This window comes from Amblyraja radiata, chromosome 11 (assembly GCF_010909765.2).
Source record: "Amblyraja radiata isolate CabotCenter1 chromosome 11, sAmbRad1.1.pri, whole genome shotgun sequence".
Lineage (NCBI taxonomy): Eukaryota > Metazoa > Chordata > Chondrichthyes > Rajiformes > Rajidae > Amblyraja > Amblyraja radiata.
This window is the reverse complement of record NC_045966.1, coordinates 55,808,256-55,834,201: the sequence shown is the minus strand read 5'-3', so window position 1 is coordinate 55,834,201 and position 25,946 is coordinate 55,808,256. Positions and strand designations below refer to the sequence as shown.

The 25,946-nt window shown below is 42.9% G+C and overlaps 2 protein-coding genes across 3 annotated transcripts in view; one reads left to right on the top strand and one right to left on the bottom strand.

Moving 5' to 3' along the window:
- The window catches only part of dock2 (dedicator of cytokinesis 2), a 703,541-nt gene that overhangs the window by 372,664 nt on the left and 304,931 nt on the right, over positions 1 to 25,946 (top strand). The window lies entirely within an intron of this gene.
- insyn2b (inhibitory synaptic factor family member 2B) overlaps positions 1 to 25,946 on the bottom strand; it is an 88,397-nt gene that overhangs the window by 35,633 nt on the left and 26,818 nt on the right. For both annotated transcript variants that reach the window (XM_033029963.1, XM_033029962.1), the window contains exon 3: positions 24,586 to 24,660. In XM_033029963.1, coding sequence (XP_032885854.1) covers positions 24,586 to 24,660 — 75 coding nt within the window. The remainder of the gene's footprint in view (positions 1 to 24,585; positions 24,661 to 25,946) is intronic.

Here is a 25,946-nt window from a genome sequence, read left to right as displayed (position 1 = left end):
GCATAACCGAATACAGGCCCACCACTGACTTTCCACCAACTGATGGTCCGACATCTTCTTTAATCCAGACAAAGTCGCGGGTGCATTCCGTGTGGCTGGCGCACGCTCTTTCGGGACGTATACCTCCTACCTGAAATAGTTAGTTCTTTACTTCTATGTTCATTGTTGATTCTTTATTTAAGTATCCAGCAGTCCATGATGCTATAGAGACACGGGAGGGGCATAATTAGTGGCTTGGAGGTGTATTGCTGAATTATAATTACGTGACCTCTGTCGGTCCGGCAAAATGGATAATCCGGCAAGGATGTGGAACCAAGGGTGCTGGAAAATCGATGGTCGACCTGTAGCTCCATTTTTGGCCCATGAGAAAATGACAGGTCAAATGAGCCCCTTCAATGCTCTAAGTCTCCATGAATCCACAATATTAGTTGAGTGGTGAATGTGCAACTTAGGAACTCCCTGTCCATTCCTTCTTTATCTCATGCTTTGTACATCCACTATGGTTTGAAACCCCATTTCAAGACAGCACATATGTCAATAGATTAGTCGTTCAGTAAAGTACTGAAGAATCAGCTCTAGAGTATATGCTTTGGTTTTGGACTGAGACTTTTGACTCCATTTTGCCTTATACTGGATACTGGTCAGCATATGTGCCAATCTGAGAAATGTGGTTAAAATAAGCAATAATACTGGGCACTTATTTTCAATCAGGAAACCAACTTGGATGGTTTGGGTCTGAACACCATGTTGCTGTACAATTCATGTGGAATCTAGGATTGACCCCATGTTGAGATGCTAAGCCAAGAGGGTGAAAGATGAGTTTATAAAAAAACATAAAGTGCAGGAGTAAATTAGTCGGTCAAGCAGCAACTCTGGAAGGTACACAAAAATGCTGGAGAAACTCAGTGGGTGCAGCAGCATCTATGGAGCGAAGGAAGCACCCGCTGAGTTTCTCCAGCATTTTTGTGTACCTTCGATTTTCCAGCATCTGCAGTTCCTTCTTAAGCAACTCTGGAAGACATGGACAGGTGACGTTTTGGGTCGGGCCCCTTTTCAGACTGTGTTAGAATGATAATTTATAGTTACAGTCATACTTATACAGCACATTCATACTTGACGATGCTGAACAAGATTCTACATCTTTACTAGTCCCACCTGCTTGCATTTGGCCCATATCCCTCAAAATGTTTCTTATACGTCCAAATATATTTTAAATATTATTATACTACCTGCCTCAACCTCCTCCTCAGACACCTTGTTACATATACTCACCACCCTCTGCCTGAAAAAGTTTCCCCTTGACGTCCTATTAAACCTTTCCCCTCTCACATTAAACCAATGTTCTCTGGTTCCTGATTCTGAGTAAAAGATTCTATGCACTCACCATATCTATTCCCTATCTATTCCCCTCATGATCTTGAGGGGAATAGATAGACTGAGCATGATTCCGAACATCTTATTTTTGACTTGGATGTCCAATCTCATGTTATTTCGAGCCCACACCAGGATGGCACAAGGGCCCTTTGTATTTTTGTTTAACAGATGCCTCCTCCTTTACCTGGCTGAACTGGTTCTCACTTTAAAAATGTTCTTCTTTAACTTTACTGTAAATAGAGGCATTCTTGTGGGAGCTCGTATCCAAGGTACACCCATGTCTTTGGGGGGTGAATAGAATAGTTCTTATGGTACACAAAATTGCTGGAGAAACTCAGCAGGTGCAGCAGCATCTATGGAGCGAAGGAAATAGGCGATGTTTCGGGCCGAAACCCTTCTTCAGAAGAAGGATTTCTTCTTCAGAAGAAGGATTTCTGAAGAAGGGTTTCGGCCCGAAACGTCGCCTATTTCCTTCGCTCCATAGATGCTGCTGCACCCACTGAGTTTCTCCAGCAATTTTGTGTACCTTCGATCTTCCAGCATCTGCAGTTCCTTCTTGAATAGAATAGTTCTTATGTTGTGTCCACTAAGGCAACCTCTCTCACATCTTTTCAAGGTTTCTTCATCTAGAATACACTGTCTGAGATAGCAGTGGAAGTAGAGTCACTGACAGCATTTAAGAGGGGTCTTGATGAGCATTTGAATCACACAGAAATAGGAGGCTATGAGCAAAGATGGGATTAATATAGTTATGTGCCCACTGGTTGGTGTGGACTTGCTAAATCAAATGGTCCGTTTCCATGTTGTATGATTCTATTACTCCTGACTCTTTGACCAAAGCTTCCTGCTTTTATCTTGAACCAGAGAGTGGTATAATCTCTGCTTCTAATTTCTCTCCTCTTCTCCCTCTCACACAGTTCATTTCTGAGTCTCCTCTTCATTGACTTCTTTGCCCCGATCTTAGTGGACAGGTTTACAACCTGTATCCGCTACAGCATCAAGGAATCTCACCTGTACTTTCTGACAACACATCAGACCTGTTGCGATTAGTCATGCTGGCAGAGCAGTTAGGCACCTCACAGCTCCAATGACCCTGGTCCTAATCTCTGGTCCGAAGGTTGACACAAAATTCTGGAGTAACTCAGCGAGTCAGTCAGCATCTCTGGAGAAAAGGAATAGGTTTACACCTATTCCTTCTCTCCAGAGATGCTGTCTGACCCGCTGAGTTACTCCAGCATTTTGGGTCTATCTTCGGTTTAAACCAGCATCTGCAGTTCCTTCCTACACATCTAACCTCTGGTCCATTCTGTGTGGAGTTTGCACATTCTCCCTGTGGCTCCATCTGCCTGCCGCTCCAGTTTCCTCCCCATTTCCCAAAGATATGCTGGTAAATTAGCAGGCTATGACAAGTTACATCTTAATACGAGTAAGAAGCAAACACAGGGAGATGATACCCTTGTGAGAATCAGAATAAGTTGCCGGACTGCAAGGAAATAACAAGAAAGGAAATGGGGCTGTTGGGATAGATCTTCTGGGAGCCAGCATTGACATGATGTGCCAAATACCTCCCTTCTCCACTGTAGTGAATACTGTACATATAGATTAACAATTTCAGATCAGCATTTATAATTCCCAGCACGTATCTTTGTTAATTATCGATAACTATTTACTTATCCACCAAATGATCTTCTGTTCTCTTAACTACCCCCTTCTCTCTCCTCTGTTGACTATTTCTTATATAAACCAACGTGCTTTTACCGTAACAGACTCGCTGTCTGATTTCCACGCACCGCACTGCTTTCACCTTATCTTGACCCACTTCTGTCCAAATATCATTGACTCCAAAGCTAGACTCTGTTTTTCTCCTCAGCAAGGCCGCCTTCGTTCAGCTGACTGAATATTTCCAAGAATTTTATTTTTAGCTTGGATTTCCTTTATCCCCAACATTTTGCTTTGGAGTCACGAAAATGAAAACGGAAATAGATCATCTCAGTTAGAAGTGGGACGTTGAAGATTAGTGGTGTTTAAAATGACAAGAACATTTTGATGGGGATGGAAAATATGTTTTCACCAGCAGTTGGGACAGTAGCCAAAATTCAGAACATTCTGGTAGCTGACAGAGCAGAGATGAGGAGAAATATTTTATATTTAATGAGGCATTATGGTCTGGAACGCACAGATGGAAAGCTGATGCAGACAGATTCAGTATTAACTTTCACAAGGATCAATACTTTAAGAAAGGGTCTGGGAGTTCATCGTTATGATGAAAGGGCTGTTACAAGCAACGGCAACATCGGGCTGCAGGAAGAAACTATGACAATATCTTAAAGGGCCTGTCCCACTTGGCCGTCATTAGTCCTCTTTTACGCATTATAGATTAGGTCGACGCGTCATGACGCGTGGGGTGCACATGCGTTGCGCATGGTGAGGCGTGGAATTGTATGCGTGGTATCGCGCAGCACTCCAGGATTTAGTACAGGAACAAAATCCTCATGCGCCACCTGCGTGACGTATCACGTACGCACGCTGAGGCATTGGCGTCATACGCTGGCGTCCCGACGTCTCATGTGTATCACGTGGTGACGCATGGTTAGTCACCGTCCTTACGTCCTTACGTCAATGTCCGGCCGCGCGCCACAGGGTACTCTAATGACGTCATGTGCACCAGACGACCATGATTTGCGCAAGACGTCGCGCATCACGACGCGCCAACCTATTTTACATATGACGCGTAAATGAGGCGCAAATGAAGGCCAAGTGGAGGTCCCACTTGGGCGACCTAATCCGCTAGTTCTGGAAGTTTGCCCTCGACTCATACTCATAGCATGGTCGACACGAGGTCGTAGGAGGTCTTCGTAACTCTCCTTCATGCTCGAGAGTAGTCTCCGCGTACTCGAGACCTCAGCTGGGTCGCAGCGTTTTTTTCAATATGTTAAAAAATGCCCACGAGTAAAAAAAGGTTGCCATGGAAAAAAGCGATACTTTTTTTACTCCTAGGTTTAGTCGTAGAAAGCCATGGTATGGTCTTCATGTTAGTCATAGGTTATCAAAGGTAGTCGTAGATAGTCTTCATCATAGTCGAAGGGAGGTCGAAGGGAGGTCGAAGGAGATCAAAGGAGGTCGTCTTCACTCCCCACTGTTCGGTGTCCAATTTTCCCGAAGTTAGTCATAGCTAGTCGTAGCTAGTCGAAGCTAGTCTTCAACATAGTCGAAGGAGATCGAAGGAGGTCTTCTACATAGTCGAAGGAGGTCTTCAACATGTCATTTTGTTAAACTTTTCTAAACTCGCCAATTAGGTCGCCCAAGTGGGACAGCCCCTTAAGTTATCAGATGGAAAAAAAAGACACATCGTGCGAAAGTAACTCTATCCCCTACTTCCAATTCCTCCATCTATGCCGCATCTGCGCCCAGGATGAGGCTTTCAATATCAGGTCATCGGAGATGTCCTCATTCTTTAGGTAATGGGGATTCCTCTCTTCCATTATTGATGGGGCTCTCACTAGCCTCGATATCTCGCAGCTCCGCCCTTGCTCCCCCTCCCCCAATTGTAACAAGTACAGAGCCCCCCTTGTCCTCACCTTCCACCTCATCAGTCGTCGCATACAATATATAATCCTCCAACATTTCCGCCACCTCCAACGGGATCCCACTACTGGCCACATCTTCTCATCTCCACCCATTTCTGCTTTCAACAAAGACCGTTCCCTCCGTAACTCCCTGGTCAACTCGTCCCTTCCCACCCAAACCACCCCCTCCCCGGGTACTTTCCCCTGCAACTGCAGGAGATGCAACACATGTCCCTTTATCTACTCCTTTGACTCCATCCAAGGACCCCGACAATCTTTCCAGGTGAGACAAACATTCACTTGCACCTCCTCCAACCTAATCTACTGTATCCGCTGTTCCAGGTGTCAACTCCTTTACATCGGCGAGACCAAGCGCAGGCTCGCCGATCGTTTCGCTGAACACCTCCGCTCAGTCCACCTTAACCTACCTGATCTCCCGGTTGCTCAGCACTTTAACTCCCCCTCCCATTCCCAATCTGACCTTTCTGTCCTGGGCCTCCTCCATTGTCTGAGTGAGGCCAAGCGCAAATTGGAGGAACAGTACCTCATATTTTGCTGGGGCAGCGTACACCCCAGCACTATGTACATTGACTTCTCTAACTTTAAATAGCCTTTGCTTTTCCTCACTCTCCATCACCTCCCCGTTCCCAGTTCTCCCACCGTCTTACTGTCTCAGACTACATTCTATCTCTGTTCCGCCCACTCCCCAGACATTAGTCTAATGAAGAGTCTCGACCAGAAACATCACCCATTCCTCTCCAGAGATGCTGCCTGTCCCGCTGAGTTATTCCAGCATTTTGTGTCTACCTTTCTGCTAAGTAACTTAGCAGGTTAGGCAGCATCTTTGGAGATCATGAATAGGTAACAAGTGTGTAGGAAGGAACTGCAGATGCTGGTTTAAAGCAAAGATAGAAACAAAATGCTGGGGTAACCCAGCAGGACAGGCAGCATCTCTGCAGAGAAGGAATGGGTGACATTTCGGATTGAGACCCTTCTTCTGAAGAAGTCACCCATTCCTTCTCTGCTGCCTACCCCACTGAGTTCCTCCAGCATTTTGTATCTATCATGAATAGGTAACATATCGGGAATGTATTCGGAAGAAGAATCTTGACCCGAAATTCACCTATCCACTTTCTGCAGAGATGGTGCTTGACCCGCTGAGTTACTCCGGCACTTTGTGTCTATTTTTGTACGCCAACATCTGTAGTTCCTTGCATCCACAAGCTATCAGATGACTAAGGTTGGCTGCTTACCTGCTATCTCACATGCCCTGCAGTTGGGAGAAGTAAATAGGAGAACCTGGAACAAAATTAGATCTGGAAGACTTGTTGGTGGGTAGGAATGGAGGAGTTTGTTGGTAAGGGGTTATTGGAGGATTCTGATTGGGGTCTAATGGTGTTAGAGAGGTTTTAGAATTCACAGCCTTGGTAACATGTTGGAAGGAGGTAGTGTGGCAATCCGAATCACATTGGTGAGGTGCAGAGTACTGGGGGCATGATGTGAAAATGTTCAGAAATTGGGTTATTTTTGTGGGATGGGGGGATGATGAGTTCTGTAGATACTGACTTTGCAGGTTTCACGAGTCAAGGCATATATCTAGAGATTGGGGCTGATAAAATGGGGTCTGGAGACCATGGTTGGAGGAGATGTTGAGTCCAAAGATTAGGGTTTCTGGTCTGGGGTGTGGGGATACCCAGAGTTTGAGGTCTGATGTTTGAGGCCTTGGGATGAGGGTGGACAAATCAGAAATCGGGAGAGCATCAGGAGTTCATGGCCGCCTGGATTTCATCACAGTTGGAGGAAATAGATCAGGGATGGTTTGGAGGGAAGGCATGGATAGAAGGTAAGTCTTTAAATAAATGCCTAGTACGTCGATTTCTGCTACTGATCACTTATCAGCCTAGAACCAGGGTTGTTCTGGTGTTTCTATCTCGTTTAGAAGTGATACAGAAATCAGGTTGTGTATGAGGGGACTGCAGATGCCGGTTTACACTGAAGATAGACACAAAATGCTGGAGTAACACTGCAGAACAGGCAGCATGTCCGGATAGAAGGAATTGGTGAAAGTTTGGGTCGAGACCCTTCTTCAGACTGAGGACGTTTCAGGTCGAGACTGAAGAAGGGTCTCGACCCGAAACGTCATCCCTTCTTTCTATACAGAAATCACGTTATTACTGTCAGGATTATTCATGATCAGAAATATCTCGACAAATTTCTAGTGTGGCTTGTTTCATCATGAGAATCGCAATTTCTTTCTTCTGATTTTATGATACATTGATTTTAAGTGATTTTATGATACATTGCACAGAAAACAAGTTAACAGATAGTTGGGCAACATATTTTTTCCAAGTGGAAATGTATTGCATAGGGAAAAATTGGAGAATAGTAATCTTCTCCTTCACAGATCCAGGAGAGGAAAGATGGGTCAAATGTTCTCCTCCTGTAATGCTTGATTCCATTAACCCTCCTTTACAATACCTGTGTATGCTTTTCAGAAGAGCAAGGACAGAATTGTTGGAAAGGAAAAATAAATGTAAATGCCAGAAATCTGAGAAAAAAAATAGAAAATGTTGGAAACACTCAGTAGGTCAGAGAACATTCAAATAGAGAAAGACAGGGTCACAGACTTGAAACATTAACTTCTTGATGTTGATGGTATGTCTTTGACCTGGAATGTTGACGTGGCATTTTTCCCAACAGATGTTGCTTCTCTTTTTATATCAGCTTTATTGAAGATTTTGGCACTTCCATGAAACTACCAGATGAATAGCTTTAAGGGCTCAGGGGCCAGCTCAGATGCTCTGGGACATCATTCGTGAAATTAATCCTAATCTTAGTTCATTGACGTTTACATGATTGACTGTCCATAGAGGTAAATAATATTGCGTTATCCCTACATACTTTCTGCTTGTCTGCACAGAGTGTGCTGCATTAAAGCAAATCCAATGGCTGGGCTCCACTAAAATATATTTGCAGCAACATTACTTTCATGGTTAAAATATATATTTATTCATTTAACAGGGCCACTCTTCCAGAATCCACGTTAAAATAATTCACACATCTTAAACATCACCTTAATAGAATGCATCAAGTCGTCCGCATTGATGTATAAACGTAAGAACGCCTCCACAAGTTATCCAACCGATAGAAGGCAACTCTTGTCAAGCTTCTACCAGCATTAGTATCTTTGGGCAAAGGTGTAGGTTTGGCTGGGAGTGATGCTGGGAAGGGGAGGTAAGTCAGGCTTCAATCTGACGAGCATTGATACTGGTCATAAAGTGGAGGTGTGTGATTATCGGAATAAGCCTGGGTCTGACACATAGTGGTTCTTCAATGAGCTAACGCTGCTGAATCCTGTTCAAAGCAGTACTGGAAATGTGATCATCTTGTGTTCTGACCCCGTGATATCCAACCAAAAAGTTGGTCACATAACATTTCCACATTTTAGCCTTATGCCCCTGTCCCACTTCGGAAACCTGAACGGAAACCTCTGGAGACTTTGCGCCCCACCCAAGGTTTCCGTGCAGTTCCCGGAGGTTGCAGGTGGTCGCTGGAGGTTGCAGGTAGTGGAAGCAGGTAGGGAGACTGACATAAACCTCTGGGAACCTCCGGGAACTGCACAGAAACCTTGGGTAGGGGCGCAAAGTCTCCAGAGGTTTCCGTTCAGGTTTCTTAAGTGGGACAGGGACATTAGGGTACCCTACAAGTGTTTCTTTTTTCTTGGGGCTGTTGTGAATGAACACAGAGGGGAGGCAGGAGATGATAGAACAATTCACTGTGATGGGAATTATTTTGTTTAACTTTATAACCCTTAGATTTCCCTTTTATCTTAATAATACCTCAAATGCAAATAATAATAAAGGTTGCAAACCCAAATAGACCAATCCTTCGATAGAGACAGAAAACTGGAGTTACTCAGCGGGTCAGGCAGCATCTCTGGAGAAAAGTAATGGGTGCCGTTTCAGGTCAAGACCCTTCTTCAGACTCTATAAACGTAAGAAGGATCTGAAGAAGGATCTCAATCCGAAACATCATTTATTCCATTTCTCCAGAGTTGCTGTCTGAATCGCTGAGTTACTCCAGCTTTTTGTGTCTATCTTCAGTTTAAATCAGCATCTGCAGTTCCTTCCTACACCAATCCTTATTCTATGGCGTGCAAGAATTGTTCTGCACTGCACATGGTCTTGTGATGTTTCCCTGTATACCCCCGTTTCAATGAATTCCATCTCGATTCTGTCTCTTTACTTTCTGCACTGAAGTTGTTTGAAGATGGCAACTTTGAAGTGGGTGTCTGTTTGAGGCTCAAATTTAAGATGACAAAACAGATCAGGCTGGCAATGATTAATATTTTTATCATGCCTTTAACAATGTAAACCATACAGGCAGCTTCATTCAAAATGTAATTAAATAAAATTTGACATTAGCTCACATGGATTATTTGGGCAAACTAAAATTTTCTCAAAGAGGTAGTTTTTGAAGTGATTTACAAATCAGGAGAGATGGAGAGGGAAGGATTTAGGAGAGAATGGTCTAAACGGAGGTTTAGGTTTAAATGTATTATTGTCACAATGAAAAGCTTTGTTTTGCATGCTATCCAAACAGATCTGGGGTGGCACAGTGGTGCAACGGTAGAGCTGTTGCACCAAACATACAGGTTCGACCCAGACTATGAGCACTATCTGTAAGGTTTTTCCATACTTCCTGCATGGGGTTTTCTCCAGGTGCTCTGTTTTCCTCCCACACTTCAAACATCTACACGTTTGTAGGTTAATTGGCTTCGGTAAAAAATTGTAAATTGTCCCCAGTGTGTAGGATGGGGTTAGTGTATGCAGTGATCACTGGTCGGCACAGACTCGATGGGCCAAAGGGCCTGTTTCTGCACTCTATCACTAAAGTATGAAGTCTAAAATAAAGATCAGTTCTACCAAAAAACATAAATTATATTACATACATACAATCAAGACAAACTCAAATGCAATAGACAGAGCAAATAGGAAGGTACAGAGTGCAGAATATATCTCAGTCTTGTTGTATATCAGCTCCATAGACAGTCCAATATGCACAATGGGGTGGAAGTCAATTGGACAGTGGCCTAGCTAATGGAAGGATCATTCAGAAGCCTGATAATTGAGTGGAAGAAGCTGTTCCTGAGTCTGGTGGTGCACGTTTCAAGCCTGTATATTCCGATGGACGGGAGCAGGGAGAAAAAGGAATGACCGGAGTGGGTCAAGTCTTTGATTATGTTGGCTGCTTTTCTGAGGCAGCGTGAAGTGTAGATGGAATCAATGGCGGGAGGTCTGGCCTGTGAGATGGATGGGGCTCCATCTACTACTCTCTGCAATTTCTTGCGGTCTTGTGCAAGGCTGTTCCCAAACCAAGCCGTGATGCAACCTGACCGTATGCTTTCTCTTGTGCATCGGTAGAAGTATATAAACATCATTGGAGATGTGCTGAGAAAGTGGCAATGCAGTTCCCTGAAGATCATTTTTACATAAATCCTAAAAGCTTTTAAATGGTTAAATGGTCTGTCTAACCAACTTTACTGCAGTGAAACGTTCAATCTTCTAATGGCCCAAAGCATTTTGCTTTATTCGCCTCATGCTCTTTTACATTCCTGTGGGAACTCTATGTATCCATACTAAAGATTTCAGAAGTCACAAACCCAGTTATTGGATGTGTCCTCCTCTCCTGTGGTCTCATTGTTCTTGGCTTTGCTGAAGGTCTTAGTTTCTATGACTGGGCATATTGACAGACATAGACAGACATTGACAGACATGTTGGGCCCATTCCACAGTTTTCCTTCCTTCTTTCCATCCTTCCTTCCAGTTCCCTCACAAATGCTAGAGTTTGTACGTTCTCCCCATGACCTGCGTGGGTTTTATCCAGGATCTATGGTTTCCTCCCACACTCCAAAGATGTACAGGTTCGTAGGTCAATTGGTTTGGTATAATTCTAAATTGTCCCTAGTGTGTGTAGGATAGTGTTAGGTGCGGGGGTTCAATGGTCGGCATGGCCACGGTAGGCCGAAGGGCCTGTTTCCGTGCTGTATTTCAAAATTAAACAAAACTAAACCCCCCCTACCCATAGGTTTTCCCAGCTTATCAATGGGTCCTGATCTCTACCAATGCTGGGCTGACTACATTGGGCAGCAATAGGAAGGAGCACTCTCACAGATCTCCATGTACTATTCTATTAAGCTCTTGAACATTTAAATGAGGCACATCATCATGCCATCTGCAGTGCACCAGAACTCAGTGAGAGTTCTTGATGTTAACTGAAGCTTGCCAGGCACTCTCCCAAGTCAGAAGCTTGTCCTACTCAAGAGAACTGAGAGCTCTTTTGGCAGGCTGGCACAGTACAGAATCTGGATATGGCTCCCAGCTGAAGCGTTAACAAAGGCCTCGTAAGGCCACTCAAGATGTCAGGGAAGACTACATGATGCTTTTCACAGAACATCTGTGGAATTATTGTCAACATCACCAAATATCAAGTATCTTTTCATCGGTCTGCTTGACATTTCTGGTACTCTCTTTTGTAGAGGCCACAGTTCATGGCTTGTAAAGCAATATTGGATGTCCTGTGGAAATTAAGAGCGATACATAGAAGCAATTTATTTCTCAGACCCAGCGTTGCTACTGTCAGAGCTGATTCTGCGAGTAAAGCCACTGGCAAAATGCCAGCAAGCTGCAACAAGTACTTTTGCTGGCATGAACTGCACCCCAGATCACTTTGGAAACAATTTCAGTGGTACACATTTTGTTTACCCAGTGCCACGCATTAATCCTCAATCAAACCATCTGGTTTCCTGTTTTCTTTTAAAAACACAAGCCTATACTGTGAGCAATCTGTTCATGACAGCAACTAATTAGGTCGCAGTCAAGTCAGTTGTTAGTGTTTACAATCCTGTATCATTGGAATAGGGCCAGTTGCTTTGCATTCAGGATTAAGAGCTATGTACAGTAGCCACCTTGGTGCTTGAACCCTTTCAGGTTCCAGTTGCATAATGCTACAGAAATCTAGTATCTCTAAAGGTTTATTTTTTAATTCAGTTTTATGAATGTGGGTATTGCTATCAATGTCAGCATTTACTGCCCATCTATAATTGTCCTCAAGATGGAGTTGGTGAATATATTCTGGAACTGATTCATCTCCTCTGCTGAAGGCACTACGATAAATGCGGTATGAATCAGGAGTTCCAGGATTAAATCCACTCAGTAATCATCATCGGGCAGCACAGTGGCGCAGCGATAGAGTTGCTGCCAGAGACCCAGGTTCGATCCTGACTCTGGCTGCTGTCTGTTTGTTAGTACATTCTTCTCATGACCTGCGTGGGTTTTCTCCACGATCTTCGGTTTCCTCCCACATTCTAAAGACGTACAGATTTCTGGGTTAATTGGCTTGGTATAAATGTAAATTGTCCTTAGTATGTGCAGGATAGTGTTAATGCGTGGGGATTGCTGGTCGGTGCAGACTCAGAGGGCCGAAGGGCCTGTTTCCACGCTCTATCTCTAAACTAGACTAAACTAAACTAAACTAAACATGGCCCATCAGTGGAGGGCATGGACCTGGTTTGTGAATGGGGTGTGAAATCAAGGGGCTCCTTGTCCTGAGTGGTGTTGAGATTTTTGAATGTTTTTGAAGCTGTACTCATCCAGGCAAGAGGAGAGTACTGCATCGTGGTCCCAGCTTGTTTCTTGTAGAAGGTAGAAAGGCTTTGGGGTGTCAGGAAGTGAGTCAATCTTTGCAGCACACCCATTCTCTGACAACTTTTGTAATCATAATATGAATATGGTTGGTCCAGTTAAGTTTCTGGATAGCAAGGACAGGACCAGGAGAATTACTGAATAATGCCAGGCACAAGAGTGTTCAGGAAAGTGGAGTAACTAGAGATGCCTGGTTAGACTAATGCCATGAATGTGGAGCAGACAAGGTTGGTGTCGGAGGGAAGACAACACAAAATGCTGGAGTAACTCAGCGGGACAGGTAGCATCTCTAGAGAGAAGGGATTGGTCACATTTCGGGTCTAGGCCCTTCTTCAGACTGAAATTCAAGGGAAAGGGAAACGAGAGATATAGACGATGGTGTGGAGAGATATCGAACAAATGAATGAAAGATATGCAAAAATGTAAAAACGAAAAGGAAAATAGGTCATAGTTAGCTGTTTGTTAGGTGAGAATGAAAGGTTGGTGTTACTTGGGTGTGGGAGGGATGGAGAGAGAGGGAATGCAAGGGTTACCTGAAGTTTGAGAAATCAATATTCATACCCCTGGGTTGTAAGCTGCCCAAGCAAAATATGAGATGCTGGTCCTCCAATTTGCATTTGGCCTCACTCTGACAATGGAGGAGGCCTAGGACAGAAAGGTCAGATCTACCTGATCTCCCGGTTGCTAACCACTTTCCCATTCCCACACTGCCCTGTTGATGATGATGGTAGGGTCTCGGTGATGGTAATGCCATTAAATCAATGCAGCTTTCTCTTGAGGATATGGCCTTTGCTGTGGTGTGCATGTTACTGGCCAATTGTCACCCCTTGCCTAATTATTACCTAAGGCTTACATTTGCTTAATTAGTTCAGAAATGGAGATGGGGAATTGAAAATTGTACACACATCCTCATATATCCATTTACTCCAACTCTCTCATATGTTCCCACTGAATACAATGCCTTTACATCAAGTGTGTACCAATTCCCAGTAGAGAAAGAAATACATTTCTGAAAGATATAACTGAATTTGCTTCCATCACATTTTGTAGCTTCATAACTTCCATTGTAAATCAACCTTTTACTCAGATATCTTAAAACCCCGTCCTTTATATACAGTATGTGCCCATCTGCCAATGGAGATCATTTCTCTCTACTGCCTTCCATATTTTTTGAACGGCTCTACTAAATCTCACTCCAACCTTCTCTGCTCCACACTTACTGCACCTCTATTACTCTACATAGCTGAATGCCTTCATGTCTGGCACTACTCATTAATACCTCTTATCCAGACCTTGCTATCCCTCTTAAAGTGGGACACCTGACATCTGATGCAGAGCTTTAATTACAGTCTACCCAATGGTTTTGAAAGGTTTAGCTTAACGATGAAGATGCTATTCCTGTAAATGTTAATAAAAGGAAATGCATTGCCCTATTTCTCTCTTTTATACTGTAGTCATTCAATGGAGAATTGACAGTCATCTTGCATTTGAATTAGGAGATGAGCAGGAATTCCCCAGCGTTTGGATACTTGCCTTCAGCACCCCTCATTTGATTGCCACTTGCATTTTAATGGAGAGAACAGTTTGACGTTTAAGTCTACCTATTATTAATATACAAGATAGTGTCACCTTAGTGTGATGATAAAGAATGACATATTTCCTAAAATAATTTAAAATACAGCGAGATATAGAACTTCGTAACCCTTGCATCCCCTCTCCCCTACCCCAGTCATTGTACTAGTTTCACTGTCGTCTTGGTGAGTTTCATTGTCTGAAACATGTTTTCACCTAGCTAACAGCTACCAATGGCCTTTTTCCATTATCATTGTTATATTTTTGCATTTCTTTCATTAATTTATTCTATATCTCTCGACATCACTGTTTATGTCTCTTGTTTCCGTTTCCCTGGATCTCAGTCTGAAGAAGGTTCTCCACCCGAAACATCACTTATTCGTTTTCTCCAGAGATGCTGTCTGAACCGTTGAGCTACTACAACTTTTTGTGTCTGTTTAAATATTTAAATAAATATATGTATGTATACACACACTCACATATATATACACACAATTATCTTGCTATTGCCTTGAGACTAATTATTTGTGGGCTGAGGAGTACACAATCTCCAGTCTATTTACAATTCACTCAAATCTCATGGATCTCTTTGGGAAATTCGGCATAAATATTTCACACAAGGGGTCAAGAGATTTGATGAATGTCAAGGATGCTGGAGAAATGATAGCACTGAATGAACAAGCCTGTTGGATAATGTGGAATTTCAAAGGTGGATGCAATATTTTTCAAACACTTAGATGGAAATTTACAAAATTGCCCAAGGAAACCTTGATTTGGTTGTATTAATTTCAGTTTTAAAGCTGGAGTGAAGATGTAACTTGACATAAGTCATGTTGGGACCTATATGGAGCTCCATTGATTTGTGTTCAATTCTGATAGCTGGCGCTGCTTGCGCGAATGATGTGTGCTTTCCATGTGACTTTGACCATTCCTCTGGGCTTCTATATACTCACTGTAATTTAGAAGGATGAGAGGATATCTGATAGAAACACATAAAATTCTTAAATATTGGACAGGCTTGATGCAGGAAACATGTTCCCAATGTTAGTGGTGTCCAGAACCAGGGGGTCACATTTTAAGAATATGGGGTATTTTTAAGAAGAAACTGCAGATGCTGTAAAAATCGAAAGTAGACAAAAAATGCTGGAGAAACTCAGCGTGTGAGCCAGCATCTATGGAGAAAAGGAGTAGGCGATATTTCGGGTCGAGACACTTCTTCAGACTGAAGAAGGGGTAGGCCATTTAAGACTGAGATGAGGAAAAACTTTTTCACCCAGAGAGTTGTGAATCTGTGGAATTCAATGCCACAGAAGGCAGTGGAGGCCAATTCACTGGGTGTATTCAAGAGAGAGTTAGATATAGCTCTTCGGGCTATCGGAATCAAGGGATATGGGGAAAAAGCAGGAACGGGGTACTGATTTTGTATGATCAGCCATGATCATATTGAATAGCTCGAAGGGCCGAATGACCTACCCCTGCACCTGTTTACTATGTTTCTCTGGATGCCCTGGTTTTCTCCCAAGCCCAAATATGTATGGCTACTTTGTATTACCTCTACTCTGCAGGTAGGTAGTGGAGTCAGGGGCAACTTGCTGGGAATGTGCGGAGAATCAAACAGTTTGATGTAAATCGGTGCTTGATGGTCAGCATTGACATGGTGGGCTGAAGGGTTTGGTTCTATGCTGCATGAATCTTTGATTCCAAGAGGGTTGAGAAGTGGCTGGAGTCCAAAGCGGTCAATGCATCATGTTCTCAGTGCTGTATTGATCTACCACAAGAAGCATCAACCTCGCTAAGAGGAGTGCTGTTCCTTCTGTGTGCCTGACATTAGCTTTGTTGACACCCTGTGTGGTGGGACTGGAGTTGGCTGTGCATTCTCACACTGAACTGGGACAGACTGCTGCAGAACACAAGGCAAGGTTAGACAATAAATTCACACACTGTGTGCCATCACCTTAGGTTCCTGGTCCCTTCCATGTCAATCATGAGAAGTTTATCTATTGTAAGTAGTCCACTGTATTTTATATACAGGGATTATCCCAACATTTAAGAAAAAGTTGGACAGGTACATGGATCGGACAGGTTTGGAGGGATATGGGTCAAACATGGGCAGGTAGGACTAGTGTAGCTGGGATATATTGGTCGGTGTGGGCAAGTTGAGCTGAAGGGCCTGTTTCCACGCCGTATCACTGTGATTCTATGGCTCTACCAATCTACTGTGTGTTATCTACTATAACAAATAGGGACAGGAATACGCAACCAATTATTTAACGTTGTTCCCCCACTTATTAAGATCGTGGCTAATCTCCTCCCAGAATATCTTATTTTTCATCCCCATCCCCTTATCCCTTTATTCCTTGTAGAGCTAAGAATATAATGAGTAGGAAGAACTGCAGATGCTGGTTTACACTGAAGATAGACACAAAATGCTGGAGTCTGAAGGCAGGAATGGGGTACTGATTGTGGATGATCAGCCATGATCACGGTGAATGACGGTGTTGGGCTGAATGCTGAAAGGGCTGAATGGCCTACTCCTGCACCTATTCTCCATTGTCTATTGTCTCTTGTCTGAAGAAGGGTCTCGACCCAAAACGTCACCCATGCATTCTCGCCAGCAATGCTGCCGGTCCCGCTGAGTTACTCCAGCATTTTGTGTCTATCTTAGGACTATAATGTTCTCTGTTTTGAATCTAGTCAAAGATGGAGTCCTCATAGTCCCCTGAGGTGGAGAATTCCAATGATTCATCACCCTAAGAAAGAAGAAATTCCTCCACATTTCAGTACTAAATAAGCAAACTCCTATATTGAGAGTGGGATCCCTACTCCCAGTTCCTTAGTTAGGGGAAACACCCCCCCCCCCCCCTCCACCCTTGCCCACAAGTTTTGTATGTTTCAATGATTCTCATTATTCTAACCTGAATAGAATGGAGGCATGTCACATCATCCCAGAAACCATTACAAATCTTTGCCACATTCCCTGCATAATTAAATATATAAGGTATATTTAATAACAGATTATAATAGGTTAGAAATGATGTAATGCACATATAGTTATGTTATAATGAGATAATTGTGTTCCTAAGAAACCTTGTGTTATAGAATATCACGTTAGAAAATAAATTATGTTAATGCATAAAAGGGTATTAGGGGCTGCAGGGTTTCAGGCTTAAGGGCCTGTCCCACTTTCACGACCTAATTCACGACCTTTTTTACTCGTGGACATTTTTCATCATTTTAGAAAAATGCCCCGACCTGCTTGATGCCACGAGTACCTACGACTAGCATCACGGCCCGCTCCGACCTACCTACGACCTCCTAGGACTTCGTGACGACCATGCTGCGAGTATGAGTCAAGGGCAAACTCGGCAGAGGTCATGAATTGGGTTGTGAAAGTGGGACAGGCCCTTTACAATAACAATGTTTTTCTTCCCCCATAGGATTTTTAAAAACAAGTGTTTTTAATAGCTATGTTTATTTTTGTTAACGCAAGCTAAAAATAATAAGGACTATATGTTATACATTGTTTAGTAGAGCATCACTGCACAAGTGGCAATAAAAGTGATTGCTTATCAATATCTATGATCTCCTGTGGTGGGACATTGTGTTCTTATGAGACAATGGTGTCTATTGCGAGGAGATTATATGGAAATATATTTTTCCCCAAAACAACTTTTTTTTGGTTGCCAATTTCCGAAGTACCATTGGGAATTTTAGTTTTTAAATTAAATTAAATTCCCAACCGAAACAGTGTAATAATGTAATAACCAATGAGGCCCAATGAGGCCCATGTAATACAAATTGTGTTCCCTAATTCATCTGTTGCATAATATCCAATTTGTTTAATGGAGCCACATGTTACAGCAGAACTACCCATATTTCCTTTTAGGTAAGGATGCTAGGGCACACAATAAATATGGAGATGAGTCAGGGGTAGCTTAAAGTTTGGGCTTCTCCTTAATTCAGTCATTCCCACTAATATTTTCAATTCCAGCTGTCTGCCCTTCAAAGCCTCTTGCCTTATCGTTTCCCAGCCCCGTACGGCCCGGTTTTATTTTCTCCCCAAAAAAGTCAGAAGAAGTCAGCCATTCCTTTTCTCCAGAGATGCTGTCTGACCCGTTGAGTTACTCCAGCTTTTTGTGTCTATCTCATGTTTTCACAACCCGGTCTGACCTCCAATGACCTACATCACCCCCCACCCCACCCCTCCTCCTCCAATGGTGCGACTCTCTGGGATATGAGGACGGTGGTGGAAAATGACGCTGAGGTAGAGGATGAGCCATGAACTTGATGGCTGGTGGAGTGGACTCGAACTGGTGGATGACCTAGTCCTGCTCCTGTTTCTTCCGTTCTCTGATTCCACGGTACCAGACTTCCCATTTTCCAGTTCATCTTGCTGGATGAAGTTACTAATTTAGCATTTGCAGCTTTTGAATTCAGACCCTGGAACACTTGGGATTGTTTGTGAGCTGGCCCAGCATTCCTATGAGGATAGGTATCAAAATGCTTTCTTCCAGTTTGACTTGGGCTGGATTTAAGCATAAGAAACGGGTGCTTTGAAGTTCAACCCACCCGGCCATTCTTCAGATAGTTACATCCGCCTTCTTCAGGTGCGCAGAACGGGGAATCTCTGTGAATCACAGGAAACTGAGCCAAGTTATTGGCACTCAGCCACAATCTAACTGGAAGATATAGGTCAGGATTAATTAGTGCCTCACGCTCAAAAAGACAAACGTACATGACTTGGTTCGTTAATCAATCTCAGAAACGTCAATTTAGGGACACGGTGTATCGTATTTAGCACAGATATTTATTTCTTTGTTTACCTGATTTCCTGCCATTAAAACAAGAAATCAAAAGCATGATCGTCAATCATCTGAGCCTATTTCTCTCATCAAAACTAACCTTGACTTTATAACATTATCTTCAGCTATTTTTAGTTGTACCAAGGGAAGAGCGCAGAGCGATAGAAGAACATTTATTTTCTTTTAAAGATATTGCACTCTTATTATAAGGCCCCCTTGTACATGAGTCTGAAACTCAAACACACTGACCTACTTCTCCAGCTTGAGATTACCATTTCCTTCAATCCTTCTCTTTGACATAGTTCTAATCAGACAAGCAGTGAAGCTGAAAGCATTTTATATGCTGTGTTATAACATCCATTGCGAACTTGACTGAGATGATTTGAATTGATATAACATTGGGGGTTTTTTTTAAATGCCAAGTGTTTTGTGGGCGGTTGAATAACAAAATGAGACCTTCGCTGTTTTTAGCGGTCAATGTTTCGACTCATGCTTTCTTAATTAAACAGATTGTCTTACGGAGCAAACAAAGCTACCCACTGTTGGGAAAGTCATCTCAGATGTTCATACAAATATAGCATCATACAGTATGGAAACAGACTCTTTGATCCACCATATCTGGCACAGTGGCGCAGAGGTAGAGCTGATGCCTCAGAGTGCCAAAGACCCGGGTTTGATCCTCACCACTGGTGCTGTCCGTGCGGAGTTGGTACGTTCTCCCTGAGACCACGTGGGTTTCCTTCTGTTGCTCCAATTTCCTCACACGCTCCAAAGATGTGCAGGTTTGTAGGTTAATTAGCCTCTTTAATTGGTCCTAGTGTGTAGGATGGGAGAGCATAGACCTGGTGTACAGATCAATGGTCAGTGTGGATTTGGTGGTCCAAAGGACCTGTTTCCACACTGTATCTCTAAAATTAAGAACTAAATTGCTAAATATTTTGCCAGTCTACCCAAGTCCCATTTTGCTGATCAAAACTAATTCCATATTGCCTCTTTAGATCTGACTCCTTCTGTCACCTGCCAATTCAAGTACCTGTCAAAATGCTGTTTAAGTATATTGCATATATCTGACCACCACCTCCACTGGCAGCATGCTCCAGATACCAATGACTCTCTGAGATACGTACCCAACAAATCCACTTTAATTCTTCTCCCACTCACATTAAACACCACTAATGCAGGAAAATAATTCAGACTATCTACCCTATCTACTCGAATACTGAAAGGCCTGGATAGAGTGGATGTGGAGAGGATTTTTTCCACTAGTGGGAGAGCCTAGGACCAGAGGCTATAGCCTCAGAATTAAAGGCCATCCATTAGGAAGATGAGGAGGAATTTCTTTAGTCAGAGGGTGGTGAATCTGTGGAATTCATTGCCACAGAAGGCTATGGAGGCCAAGTCAATTGATATACTTTAAGGCAGAGATAGATAGATTCTTGATTAGTGCAGGTGTCAGGGGTTATGGGGAGAAGGCAGGAGAATGGGGTCAGGAGGGAGAGATAGATCAGCCATGATTGAATGGCAGAGTAGCCTTGATGGCCTAAATGGCCTAATTCTGCTCCTATCACTTATGAACATGAACTATGGTCCTCATCATTTTATATCCCTTTCTCAGGTTACCCCTCAACCTCCTTCGCTCCAGGATGAACAAGCCCCATCTGTTCAATCACTCTCTATAGACTTTAGTTATCAAGTAATCAAGGCAACATTCTGATGAATGTCCTTTGCACCTTTTACAGTTCAATTCTGTTTATCATTTTTGGTTCTGCATTTGTGACCTAAATCTGTGCGTGCTTTTCAATCATGGAACATGTTAAAGTTCAACCGAGAAACTGACATCGCTCAAGGTATTCAGTTTTACTAGACCTTGTATCTAAAAATCTCAAATTAGAGTCATTGGAAAGTGATAGAGAACAGGAAAGCTCAATCTGCACAGGACTAGAACCCACATTGCGGAGCAGTTTTAGTCTGATTTTGTGGTGTTGGTTGTGGGTAAATATCAGACTGCACTTTGCGGGAAATTCCTTGCTCCTCCTTAGATTGTGACAATGCCTGTCTGAGAGTGGGGATGGTAACTTGGTTCAATGTTTCATGATGAGAAAATATCCATTTATCAAGCTCTTGGCTTCTCTGAATGTCCTTTGCAGCCTATGAACGTTTGAAGTATTGCCACTCTGGGAACTAAGGAAACACAGTAAAAAAAATTTGCACTGCAGATTCCCACAAACAAAAATATGAAAATGATAAGGTTGTTTGTGTTCAGTAATATTGCTTGTAGATTTCATCTTGGCAATGATACTGGAAATGGAAACGGTTTCTCTGCATGTACTTAAAACAATGACTTGAATTTTCATGCTCATTTTAAAGTGGATTCTCTCAGCACTGCACCAGCGAGTCAGTGTAGATTTAGATAGTAATTGCTTTGGAGAGTAAACAGTCTCTTGGACTAATAGTGGTGTTACCATCTGAACCACAGTTGATGCCTATGTGAAAGCTAACACACCAAATGGGTGGCATAGTGGTAGAGCTACTGCCTTACAGCACCAGAGACCCGGTCTTGATCCTGACTACGGGTGATGTCAGTACAGAGTTTGTACATTCTCTCTGTGACCTGCGTGGGTTTTCTCTGAGATCTTTGGTTTCCTCCCACACTCCAAGGTTTGTAGGTTAATTGGCTTGGTATAAATGTAAAATTGTCCCTTGTGTGTGAAGAGTATTGTTAGGTGGGTCGAAGGGTCTGTTTTCACTGTGTCTTTAAACTAAGCTAAACTAAACCAAATAGTATCCAAATATTCCTGACCTGGAACGTCACCTATCCATGTCCTGCAGAGATGCTGCCTGACCCATTGAGATCCTCCAACACTTTGAGTTTTTGCTCAAGATTTCATCATCTGCAGTTTCTTGTGTCTGCATCTAATGGTTTGTCACTCCCTCAACATTACACCAACGTGTCAACTGAGGCAAAGACTAATGCCCCTGTCCCACTTAGGAAACCTGAACGGAAACCTCTGGAGACTTTGCGCCCCACCCAAGGTTTCTGTGCGGTTCCCGGAGGTTGCAGGTGGTTGCCGGAGGTTGTAGGTAATGGAAGCAGGAAGGGAGACTGACAAAAACCTCCGGGGACCTCTGGGAACCGCACGGAAACCTTGGGTGGGACGCAAAGTCTTCAGAGGTTTCCGTTCAGGTTTCCTAAGTGGGACAGGGACATAATCAACTACTCCAAAGACATACAGGTGTGTAGGTTTATTGGCTTGGTAAATTTAAAAATTGGCCCTAGTGGGTGTAGGATAGTGTTAATGTGCGATCGCTGGTCGGCATGGACCCGGTGGGCCGAAGGGCCTGTTTCCACGCTGTATCTCTAAACTAAACTAAACTAAACTAAATTGGATGAGAATCCCAGTAATTGAATGAGGAGTAGAAACTTGGGGTCGGGAGTAGTATCATTTATTTTAGTTAAGAGATATGGCAGGGAAACAGGCCCTTCGGCCCACCGAGTTCATGCTGACCAACAATCATCCATACAATAGTTCTATCCTACACACTCGGGACAATTTACAGAAGCTAATTAACATGTGAACCTGCATGTCTTTGGATTGTGGGAGAAAACTGGAGCACCCGGAGAAAACCATCAAGGTCACAGGGAGAACGTACAAACTCTGTACCGACAGGACCCATAGCCAGGATTGAACCCGGGTCTCTGGTGCCGTAAGGCAGCAACTCTACCACTGTGCCACCCCTGTGTGCTGGAACTTATTATATGCATTTAATACAAAAATATTAAACACAATTGCACTTCAGAATTGATAGTTTTCCACTGTAATTTCTACATGCCTCAGTGTAACATTACTATGAGTTGCGATCCAGGGAAAAAGCATTCAGAATGATTAAATTTGCCACCTATAACCTTCAGTATCTCCTCAACCATGGTTTAACTGTAGACATTATTCTTACTCTTCTCATAATACCATGACATTTTTGTTCCTATGTTCACACTTTGCTACACATTGGCATGCTAAAGAAGATTTTACATTTATATAGCATCTATCCCGACCGTAGTTCAAATACAAAAAGTTCCAGGCAGTGAATATTTGAAATACAAACAATAAATGCTGGTAATAATGAGCAGGTCAAGCAACATCAAGACACACAGGAACACAGATGCTGCTTGATCTGGTGATTATTTCCATCACTTAAGGTTTCACGATCTTAAGAATGACCGAAATAGTTTGTTGCCAATAAAGTACGTTTGCAATGTCACCGCTTAAATGCAGAGAATGGGGCAGCCATTCATTGCACGAGTACTAACAAGTAGCGGTAACAATAGATCCAAGAGGTCAGAGGTATAGGGTATTTTATTGTCATTTGTCCTGAAACGGAACAATGACATTCTTACTACAGATGTTTAGTTTAGAGATACAGTGCGGAAACAGACCCACCGAGTTCGCGCCAACCACAATCATCCATACACTAGTTCTATCCTACACACCGGGAACAATTTAAAGAAGCCAATCTTCCAACCTGTACGTCTTTGGAATGTGGGAGGAATGTGGAGCACCTGGAGAAAACCCATGTGGTCACAGGGAAAATGTGCAAACTCCGTACAGACAGCACCCATAGTCAGGATCGAACCTGGGTTTCTGCCGCTGCAAGGCAGCAACTCTAGCACTGTGCCACCGTGCTGCCCCAAAACATTCTTAACGTTGTAAACATTGTGGTGGACACCATCATAGGCAACAAAAATAGGTTCAATACATGTTTAAAAAACAAACAATATTGTGGACGATACAATCAATGCCCCCCCTCCCCCATCTCCCCACCACCACCCCCCCCCCCCCCCATTCCATCTCTCCCCCCCCCTCCCCATCTCCTCCCTTCCTCCACCTCCTCTCCCCCCCCCCCCCCCCCCCAGTCCCTAATGCAATCAAGGCAGTTTGCAGCTTGGATCATTTATTAACTATTGAAGCATTATTGGATAGGGCATTAGGATAACTCTTCTGCTCTTCTTGACGTATCATTTGATCTTTCATATCCAGTTGTCAATGTAGATGCCGCCTAATCGATAGTTTGTCCTAAGGGCAAAAGCTCTGATAGCATGTGCCCACATTAGTACAGTCAGGAGCAGCCCTGATATTATAGACTCCATTCCCTCTTGTAGAACCAAAGCCCTCAAGCTTTCACATGTCAGTCAAATAAACAGATACATTAAGATACCTTTGATGGTATTCTATGAACAAATTCTGTGCACTTTAGTATGGGTAAATCATACGATGCACTGTGAATTGACTAAACATATAAACATACCGTGAGCAACAATTGTTTAAGCATTTGAATTCTGCATCTAAACTTTTGGTGTATTTCTCCTCCTTTACAATGCCTTTTAAAAGTCCCCCCTTTGACCAAGTTCATGCGTGGTGATGACATCTCCTCACATGGTTAATGAGTTGACTGATGAAGAGAGTTAACCTGAGAAGGGCTTTGGGATGTTTTTCTGCATCAAAGACACAGCATAAATGCAAGTTGTTGTCAACAAACATGAGATAATTATAATAAATGAGTGAACTGCTGTACCTGTAGATGATACAGGCGGTGTTCTGACATGTGCTGCAGTTACTCAGGTCCTGGCCAGTCCGATAGAAGTTCCTCCTTTAATGGAAAGACAATCAATGTAAATAAAGGGAAACAGAGTTTCACACTAAATGATTGCACTGGAGTGGGCAGTAATGTAATGTGGAGACAGGTGCACCATTCAATCTGCTCGCAAACATCTGTTTGAAACATTCATAGTCCTTTTCCAAGAAAATCTACTTTACAGCTCCCTGGTTGGCTTTGGCATCTTTTAAGCTGTTAATCTCATTGTGATTTAAAGAATTATGGAAATAGATGAGTAGTTGCTGTATGTCGAGTAGTTCAAAAGAATCTAAGAGGAATAAACGTGACTTCTGCACACTGTGTGTGTGTGTGCGCCTGCGGTGTGTATGTCTATGTAAGTTGGTGTGTGTATGCGCATGTGTGCGTACGTGTGCGTGAGTGTGAGTTTATGTGCGTGCATGTGTGTGTGCGCGTATGTGTGTACGCTCGTGTATGTGTGCGCGCGTGTGCATGCATGTTCGTGTACATGTGCGTGTGTATGTGTGTGCATGTGCATGTGCACTTGTGGTGTGTTTGTGTGTACGTTCATGTGTGTGTGTGTGCGCGCGTTTGTCAGTGCTCTTGGAGAAACAGAGTAATGGCAGTTTTAGGCAGGGTTGTCACGTTATTTCATGTTTTCGGAAGGATTGAGACATGATTCCATATTGGGTCAGAGCAGATGGGGATACAATAGGAGAATGATGAGATAACAGCATTCAGAAAACAAGTACCTGGTGAGAATGCAGGTGATTTGGTCATTCCTGTCTCAATAACATTCTACTGCAAATGACAACAATTGATTTTTTACCTTAGATACCTGTCCGTTACTTTCAGTATTTTACTGGAGAAAATGGCCTAATTTTGTATCAGGTGATGTTACAATAATTTTAGTCATGGCTGCAGTTTGCTACAGTTCTGCTGTGAATTTAAATAATGTCCTGTTATTGAGAAAATAAATAAGTTGCTGTAATAGGTAATGAGAATAAACTTTGACTATTTAGTAATTAAACAATTGCAACAGTATTCTGTTCAAATACAAACATTAGTGAGTAAATAAGTTCATTGGCTGACACACTGGTGTCCATAGATACAGTCAAATCTGTGGCATATGCTATAATGAGGTTAAACAGGACGTTCAGTGATAATGAATCTGGGGATGATTATACATTCAAGTGGCATGAACAAAATGGAAGTTGAATGTCCAACCGTATATTGAATAAAAAGCAACTGTTTGAAGGAAAGAAAACCACATCAATACATTAATTTAAAGATTGAATATATACTTAAGATAAAAGGGATAA